Consider the following 9,785-nt stretch of genomic DNA (forward strand, 5'->3'; position numbering starts at 1 on the left):
GGATTTCTAAAAGATCTACTGACATAGACGATTTAAGCTTATTATCACAACTTATAGCAGCATTTAAATTAGAGTAAAGATGTTCTTCATCCAAATGATCTTCACTTCCTCTAATGCTCATAGATGAACTACTTCTTGTATAAGTTATAGTACCTTTATCTTTATCAATAACTCGCTGGCTATATTCGTACGACATACCTTTCAATGAGACATCTGTTTCAATTTCTGATGGTTGTGAATTAGATACTGAATTTGGAAACCATCTCTGAAATTTAAGCTCTATAGAATCGTCAAATGTTATAGGCATGTTTTTTTTTTCTCTTTCATCATATTCAACTGATGAATGAAGAATTGTTGGTGGAATGGGTGGTTTGGATGTTAGGCCTGGTTCTAATTGTTCATCATTTGATTGATGCTCATCATTCTTTGCAAGCATAGAGCAACTTTCCAATGATAAATCTTCTACCTCCAGTTCTTCAAATGCGTTTTGAACTTTCGAGCATTTATTAAATCCTTAATCATTTATCAAAATACTATTTATAATTAATTTAATCATAACTAATATTATTTTTAATATTACTTGAACCACTTTGTTGGTCGTTAAAATTAAATGTTATATGTCTGTTCTTTTCAAATGTACTTAATATATCTGCAGATTGAGGTCTTTTGACTAAGTTGAATTTTCTAGGAGAATCCTTGAAAAAAAATTTGCATAAAGAAATGTAGTAATTATAAATTTAAGAATAAATTTGTAAACGCCCTAAATGCCAAAATAATAAACAATTGTTCTCCATACTTAAATTTAACTTATGGTTATTTATAAATTAATAATAGTAATTCATTTATATATTAATTATTAAAATAAAAATGTAAGAATATTTTATGATATTAGATCCAAAGCAATAATATTAAATTTATATAAAAAATAATAATTCGGCACATTAGAGATTTTACATATTCACTCTTTAATTATCAACCTGATTTATAGGACCCATTGTAGATGCTGACATTGGTCTAGAAAACGGATGGTTTTGGTTTGTAAAATCTATATTTTGATTGTAAAAACATCGTAGGGGACTTGGTGTATTACAATTTGACGAACGCAAAGTCAAATTTATCTAAAATAATATACTTCTCAATTTAATTATTTAATTTAAAATTAGTTTTAAAATTGATTTTGTCTTCAATTTCTGTGGTGCTCAAGTAAGATATCTTAAATTTAAAATTAATCATTTCATTGTTTATTGTACCGTAAAAAAGTATATTTCTTTTTAAATATTATGATGTATTTAATCTCATTTACGCAATTTTTGTCCTTAAGCCCTTTTACCCAAACACCACAGATACAGGTATCAATTTATGTACATGTGTATAATTTTTGCGCAAAATGTTAAAATGAAACACTAATCAAAAAACTTTTGTTTATAATTGTATAATTTATCAATATTAAGAATAAATATACAATTACTATTATTAATATATAATTTATGCAGTGTTAAAATATCTTGTACTTTAATCGTGCGTATTAACTAACTTTTGGTAAATAATTAGTTATTCTATAAAACTACAATACATTCTTTATTTATTTATGAAAAAATTTAATTTCATTCTAATTGCAATTTTATAAAACCTTTTGCATATTTTAAATAATTTTTGTATTATTCAATTCAATGAAATAGTGTGTTACAATTAAAAAAAATTAAGTCTACACACTTGTAATGCAACAAAGATAATGCTAAAAAGTAATTAATAACTAATAATATAATAATACGTGTACTTAACAAAAAAACATTTTTTTTCTCAAAATTATATTTATTTTGTGAGTAATTCGAGTGGATTATAATAAACGAATCGCTCTGCTTTAACTTACTACTGAAATAATGTAAATTTATACATATAGACACAAAAATATTAAATTTATTTATATATTTATTAAATAGACGGAAATAATTTTACTTGTGAATAAAGAATTTTTAGTTAATAGTTCACTATTTTTATTCGTATTACATTTATTTTATCGAAAAGTAACTATGCTCTTTGATAAGATAAAAATACATTATTAAGAGCATTTTTTTTTATATAAATTAAACTGATTATTTGCATTGAAAATATACCCACACGCTTTTTGTGTATACATGATTTCGATCGGTAAAATGTTATGTTATGTTTTAAATGGATTTAAATGAGACGCATTGTAAATATTATTTTTAAATAAACATATAACTTTTATCTTCTTGCGACGACTCCAAATACCATAAAACTATTTTCAACCAATATTGTTTTAAATAATAGTGACTTAACAAGTAGTACGTTGCGTGTATACATTTTTATCGTATAATGATTTTGTAGATAATTGCGTGACAAGTCAAAAACAGTATCTTCAATATTTTGTTCATAAGAATTATGTAGATATTCAAGAGTAAGTATTATGTTTGATAATCTCATAAATATTTAAGTTTAATTCATTCAAAAATGTTAAGGCTAATGGTACCTTTAAGTGTAAATCATAACTAATTTTTGAATTAGTTTTTGAAAACAGCAAAATAATTAGATTTTATTTATGTGAAACAAATAATTTTGTTATAACTCAAAATAACAAAATACTATACGTAGATATTAAATTTAATTTTAATTAAGTTAATTACATTTTCCAAAGGTATTTGAAAGTAAATGATGATTTACAAGCAAATCAATAACGAATTTAATATATTTTTTACGAGTTACATTTTTTTATGTACTGTACACTGAATCAATGAATATTCAATGACGTGTGTGTTACATTATTAGTAATCCAACCAAACCGCTTAATATACTCTACAGAGTTCAGAGTTGTTTATTTCCTCGACTTAAAAATAAATATTACAAGGTGATGTTAAAATTGAGTAAGGTTTAAATATTATAACTTTATTGCAAAGTTATAATAATTATTAATTTAATTAGTTTAAGTTTATTAATCATCAAAATTGTAAACATTTTCTACGATTATTTGCACAACTATTTTTGATTATTTAAACACATTTTATAACGAAAAAAAATGTGACGTATATTAAAAATTTATTATTTTGTTGATAATGAAATTTTAAATCGCGTTTCTTTTTTTTTATTTACTTGGTCTTCGTACAGCTGTTGACAATCTTCCATTTGTCATACTTCATATAATATAAACAAATAAAGTCTGTTCAGATTAACTCTAATACCAATTCTTACAAAAATGTTTGATTGTGATTGGCATAAAATTGGAATAAACACTAATGAATAATATATCACCAAAATTCAGTGAATAGTGTACATACTTGTGAGCCTTGTAACGATAATGAGGGGGATGATTCTGATTTAGTGTTCTGTTTTTTCGACATGTCCGAAAGTATAGTTTACTAACGTATTAACTTTAAAAACTGTTTGTAAATTTTTGTACAAACTATGCGTAAAAAATAATTTCCTTTTGCCTAGTTAGATATTTACAAGATGTATTATTAAGTAAACAGTACGTTTCATTACAACAAATCGGTTGCTCAGCAACATGATCTACAGCTCATGTGGCGCCGTTGTCGACACGTAGTTGATTAATACTTTGGAAATGAAATAATAATACCTCGTTTATGATACTTCGAATAAACATGACAGAGTTATAAAATTTATAAAATATTTTTAATAATTAAATTTATAATTATCGGTATTATAAATTTTAACATTAAAAATACAAACTTTTAACATTTTTTGGAAAAGATATTTTACTTGTATGTTATTTTAATGTCTAATAACCACGTTTAAATTGTTATTTTTTAGTAAACGTTGGTACTTTTAAGATTTAAAAGAAATAATTTTTAAATAAGTTTATTTTATTTTAAACCAAATACAATACTTTAGTACCTCAAGTAATATATTACCACATCTAATTTTATTTATTATTTAGTCAAATGAATTAATACAATTATTTTAAACATTTAAAAACAAGTAGTCTTCTGATCAATACATAGCATTAACTGTAAATGATTTTTTTTTCTAAGATTAAATGACTAGTGGAACATATTCCCCGAGTATTTTGCATTTTCTTAATTAATATACCTTAAAATTGAGCGAAATCCGGGGAGCAGAAAATTTGAACCCTCTAAATTGAATACAAATATCCATTCATTTAATAATTTACAATTTTTTTTTACAATTAAGTTTTCTTACACTTAAATCCTCGCCCCAAATTGTTCACACAATCCCACCCTATAAGTTAATGATACAAAGTTCAAAAATGTTGGTTTTTATTTGAGATACAATGCTACACTAATAATTTTATTAACATGAGTTTTTTTAAATTATCATATTAAAATATTTAAGGCTCAATTTTTTATAAAGTTATGTTTACAAAAATTAGTATTATTTAGATAATCTAATTACGTGTTATATTAATTACGAATTATATTTTTATTACTGTTATTAATAACAACAATTTTTTTTTTATATTTTAAAATAGTCTGCTTTTAGCACTTTTCTTATGCGAATTATCTAAAACAACTTTTAGACAAGTAATTATTAAGCTAAAAACATTTTAAAATATAGAATTAGTATATTATGAGTGTAAAGTATTGGTTATAAAATATACTAGTACGATTACCCACCGGCGCTACAAACCTATTCTATTACTTAAAATACTTATAATAACTTATCGTCCTAAAATTGTTATACACCAATCAATTATTTTTGTAAGAAAATTGCTAAAAATTGGACTTCTCAGATATGATTTTATATGTGTGTAATTTTTTTGTTTATATTTATATTTGTAGATAAAACATAAATAATATTACATTAATTCGTCATATGAGATTTTTTTTCAAACTTTTCAAATCCATCATGAATAATAATTGAAATTGCATGTTGGTTAAGAACATAATGACCTTGTCTAAATATTTGTAGTTCTGTAAATTAGCATAAGCTACGATGTTAATACTAACATATTGTTACAACTAAAAAAAATAACATTTAATTAAGAAAACTCTAAATGCGTTGTTAAGGTATAATATAGTATAATAATATTTAATCATTAAATAACTATTTAATACAATAAAATGTCAAAACAAAGTTTAATTCTATAAAATACGATTCTAAACATTTTATTCACAGCAGTTGGTAATCCTGATATCTGAAAATTTTGTATTATCAAACTCGTAGTTGTTTATCACTGTTATCGCTTCATTGTCACCATTTACTATAACTAATAAACCATAAGGTAACAATTGAGATACTTCATACCACATTTTGTCATTTACAATCGTTTAAAAATATTTGTTTTGAATTCCAACTATTTGTATTATTATTTTAGTTATTGGTTTTGACAAAAATATCTTAAATATTCAATATGAGTAATGTTAACGCTGTTGAAGAACTAGAAGCTGCGAAAATCGCTCACCATCTATCACCAAGCAAAATGGGTTTACTAACACCTAGTCCAATCGTCACTCGAAGAACAAGAACTGACTCTACGTAAGATAATTATAATTAATTAAGAATTACTTTACCCTCATAATACTTAAATATATAGCACCTGATGCTTACTTAGTGCATTTTAGATTGTCTTAATCTTCGAGCTTGGTCATATTGTGAAAAATTTATTTTAATATATTAAAAAATGATAGTCATTAATACTTGATGATTTCAAAAATATTGTCAAAATAATCGAAATACTCCTAAGTAGCCTTTGGAATTACACTTAGTATACTTATTAATAATTTAGTAACTTAATAACTTAATTTGTCATTCCTTATAGATCTGCACTAGCCTTAAAAAATCCACAAGTAACTGGACATGTTAAGTATTTTTGCAAATCTAAAGGACATGGTTTTATTACACCAGAAAATGGAGATCCCGATATATTTGTACATATATCAGAGTGAGTACTTTTATTATGATAACTATGTTTGTTTCAATAATTACATTAATTACATATAAGAATAATTAGTTTAATCAACTCATAAAAAATTGTATTTTAATTTATTAATATTTAATTTTCATTTACTTTTAATAATTCGTTATCTGTTAGTAAATTTCATATTTTTTGTTAATGACAATGAAAATATCAATAAAAAAATAATATAACCTTGTCATTAGACAATTTTTTTTTTTTTTATGTCTTCTCTTGTATAAAGTGAAATAATTATTTTATATCTATTAATTAAAAAAATTAGCATTTAAAATTTCTTATTTAAATTAAAATAATTTTCTACCTAATTATAATATTTTTATACTGATTATAGTTTTTGATGACAAATAGAGGTATAGGCACTGATAATATGACTATCTTAATATTTATAATAATATCCCTCATAAAGGATACAGATTTATTATTTCTAAATCTTTAGTTTTATATAAATGTTCAATAATATTTACCATAATTTTAAAACACATAATTTCATATCTTATAAATAAATATCCAAAAATATTAATTTTACAGTATTGAAGGAGAGTATGTTCCATTACCCGGTGATCATGTTCGATACAGATTGTGTCCTGTTCCTCCTAAGTTTGAAAAAGTTCAGGCTACACATGTCGAAATTATTAACTTTGCACCTCAGGTTCATTTAAAATGGGATTCACCTGAAGCAAACTAATTTATTATAAATGATTAATGTTATTTTTTAAAATCAAATTTAATACTTTTGGTAGAAATTATACATTCCAATATAATTGTTGTTTACCCTATATGTTTTAATATCCTGTTCAGTCCAGAGTGCCAAATTATATAAAATAATTATAATTATTTAATATAAGTAAATATAATTAGATTAATTTTAATAAAACTTTTTTACATATAATGCATATGCTCTATAATTCTTCATAATGATATTTTTAAATGTTAAATTTTGTCAAGTAAAATTTGTATTACTTATTAATAGCTGTATCAAAAATAATAGTTAAAATAACTTGTTATGTCAAATTTAACGAATTAAGGGGAAAGATAAACAATATTTATGAAATAAGCGGTCTGAATTATTTTATAATAATTTTTTGTTTTTTTTTCTAAGTCTAATTTTAATTATTATCACTAGATAATTAATACCCTAACATGCATATTCTAATTTTATCTGTTGTAAAACATATCAAAAATTATAAACATATAAATGGATTTTACTTATATCAGTAGCTATTTCACCATTATTTCTTTTTTTATAATAACTATTTGATATAATAATTTAACAAATATTTTTAGTGTATAATATGCAATAATAGTTTGAAAATTCCAATGTATTAAACTTTCTTGTTTATTTTGTTTTTTGTATTAGTAGGTAGAACCATGTAACTAACGAAAATTAATAAATGAGATGATTTTGTATTAATAATTTCTGAATTTATTTTAAACAAAATTAAACCATAATTTTAGTATAATAGTAATTATTTTTTTTACATTTATGTATACAATCAAATAATTTATAATAACTGTGTTTATAACTATTTTAATAATTGATATTTTGTAATTTATATGATAATTCTAGTCTGTTATTGTAGAATATCAATGTTATGTATCGATGAAAATTATTACAACAAATATTACATATTTAAGTTTAATAAATAACTATGAAATAATTTTCTATTTTTAGTGAAAAATAATCAGTTTCTATTGGCTGTATAAATTATTATTCTGAGTAAGATGAGCTAAGTATAAATTTTACAAAATTACTTTTAATGTAATTTATGTCTTGTGTAGAAATAAGAGTTATGTTTGGAATATAATTTTTTTTTATTAATTTTATTGAAATATAAGAACTATTATATTTCAAATTTTTGTTAGCCAGGATATCATTAAATATTTTTAATTAAATTAAAAAATTATTTTCAATATTAAGGTATGAATTACTCTACCTTAGAAAATCTTAATATCCTTAAGGATATTAAAATTTTTATTGCAGTATAAAAAAAATTTTTTTCCTTTTATATTTTTATGATGTAATTTTGTAATAATAATTAAGTATTAAATAGTTAACCATTATATTAGTATACATACAAAAAAAGTACTTTAATTTTAATATTTTCTTTAATAATACCATTTTAAATTTAAGTGCTCATTAATTGATAGTAACAATTATAATTTTATTATTCTAACGGTGTAAATTTTTTATATGTAATATTCAGTTTTCTTGATGAAGACATAATTTTTATTGATATGAAAATAGAATAAAATGTTGCTCACCTATATTAAAACTGTTGAATCTAAAAGAAAATTTTTTCCATGAATGTGAAAATATCTACTAAAATCTTTGTATTTTGTATTTTAGTATTTTTTTTTTTTGTTGTGAGTCCAGTTTTAAACTAGGTGGGTGATGTATTATTGGGTCATAACACTTTACATTTTTTTCAGCTAAAACTTTATGTAAACTAATTTGTAGTCTTAAGCTAATTTTTTTAAACTCAGTTTTGTTGTATTTTGTTTGAAAAATATATAAATGTTTTTGTGTGCAAAGTGTCTTTTATTTAACTATTTTAAGTATTAAAATATCACTCAATTATAAAATGAATAAATTGTCAATGCACTGAGCTTTCCCTTCTTTTAATAAAAAATATGTGTGTTTAACTAAATTCTTCATATGTTTACTTTTTCAAGTAAAAAATGTGCATAAGTGAAGTGTTTTTTTTTGTTTTGCTCTTTATTAAAAATAAGAAACTTATAAATATGTTATCTTTATTAATTCAATTGACTACTATTAAACTTAAAGTTTGAATGTTATAAAAATAAATAAAATTTGGAAATACACAGCTATGCATTTATTTAATGAAAAAGGACCAGATATATATTAATTAATTACAATTATAATATATTGGCATAGAAACTAAACAATTAGCTAATTTTTTAATAATTGATTTCAATAAATTATTAATGTGAAAAATTTATAACGATATGTTCAATTTTAATATTATACTTTTATTCAATTTTTTTCGTTATGGATTGTTTCTTGATTTGCATGTAAAAGAAGATAATCAAGGTAAATCATTAGTAAAAAATTAATGACATTTTAAGTATTTCGAATAGCTATATAATTATTTTAGAAAATATGTCAACGTATGGTGTTCCAATTCATATGAAAATTTCTAGGCTTAATAATTATTTGGAAACCCAAAATGAATTAGCCATGAACAATTTTCCTAGACGAAATGAGATGCATTTAGATAGACCATTTTCTATATTTAGTAATAACAGAAAACATGAAAACGGTGAACTACAAAAAAATACTCCTAGTCATCCAAAACTTTTAATACTATGTGATAACATTCAATATTATGAAAATGAAAACAAAAAAAAGACCACCAAGTATAACCAAGGTTTAAAAAGTCGTTCAGAAACTGTCAATTTAATTTATAACTTTCAATCAACTTATCCTCACGAACAAACTGTGCGTAAAAAAATAGCTCGTACCAGGTCCGGCACTAAGTATAGTAAAAAAAAGAAAAAATATATGATTAATGTTTATATAAATCATGGAAAAATGTTTTTTTTTTCAGAAAACAATTTTCTATTGGTCACATGAGAAGTATGACCAAATCTAATAACCTCTTCACTTCAAATGGTTGTCGTAACACATGGATTTCAAACAACAAATACAATGGTAATTTCAGACAACGAATGTTGACAAAAAGTTTTGAACGTAAAACACATAAACGCAAAATGTCTCCTATTACTAGTCACTCTTGGGTTGCTGTAACAATTCCCATATCTCAAAACTCCCAATCCTTTTCATCCATAGTCACAGAAAATTTGAAAAATGCTAAAAAAAATGTATTAAATACACCATCGACATATTCTATGA

The 9,785-nt window shown here is 22.8% G+C and overlaps 1 protein-coding gene across 3 annotated transcripts; it reads left to right on the forward strand.

Moving 5' to 3' along the window:
- Window positions 1-2,129: 2,129 nt before the first annotated feature.
- LOC126907321 (cold shock domain-containing protein CG9705-like) lies at window positions 2,130-7,215 on the forward strand. Of its 3 annotated transcripts, XM_050688513.1 has the most exons (5): window positions 2,130-2,419; window positions 5,113-5,218; window positions 5,312-5,472; window positions 5,756-5,878; window positions 6,440-7,215. In XM_050688513.1, the coding sequence occupies exons 3-5, from the start codon at window positions 5,348-5,350 to the stop codon at window positions 6,594-6,596; spliced, it is 405 nt and encodes a 134-aa protein (XP_050544470.1). In that variant the 5' UTR covers window positions 2,130-2,419; window positions 5,113-5,218; window positions 5,312-5,347; the 3' UTR covers window positions 6,597-7,215. The 3 variants fall into 3 exon arrangements, with proteins under 3 accessions (XP_050544470.1, XP_050544471.1, XP_050544469.1); XM_050688514.1 differs by lacking the exon at window positions 5,113-5,218; XM_050688512.1 differs by lacking the exons at window positions 2,130-2,419; window positions 5,113-5,218 and having other exon boundaries at window positions 5,225-5,472.
- Window positions 7,216-9,785: the final 2,570 nt, after the last annotated feature.

Source organism: Daktulosphaira vitifoliae, unplaced genomic scaffold (genome assembly GCF_025091365.1).
Source record: "Daktulosphaira vitifoliae isolate Bord-2020 unplaced genomic scaffold, ASM2509136v1 Scaffold_5, whole genome shotgun sequence".
Classification (NCBI taxonomy): Eukaryota; Metazoa; Arthropoda; class Insecta; order Hemiptera; family Phylloxeridae; genus Daktulosphaira; species Daktulosphaira vitifoliae.

What these genes read in the sequence shown, in the direction of transcription:
- LOC126907321 (XM_050688513.1), top strand. Translation starts at nt 5,348, where the DNA reads ATGAGTAATGTTAACGCTGTTGAAGAACTAGAAGCTGCGAAAATCGCT. An exon ending in AGAACAAGAACTGACTCTAC is followed by an intron (nt 5,473 to 5,755) that starts GTAAGATAATTA and finishes CATTCCTTATAG; the next exon opens with ATCTGCACTAGCCTTAAAAA. An exon ending in ATATTTGTACATATATCAGA is followed by an intron (nt 5,879 to 6,439) that starts GTGAGTACTTTT and finishes TTAATTTTACAG; the next exon opens with TATTGAAGGAGAGTATGTTC.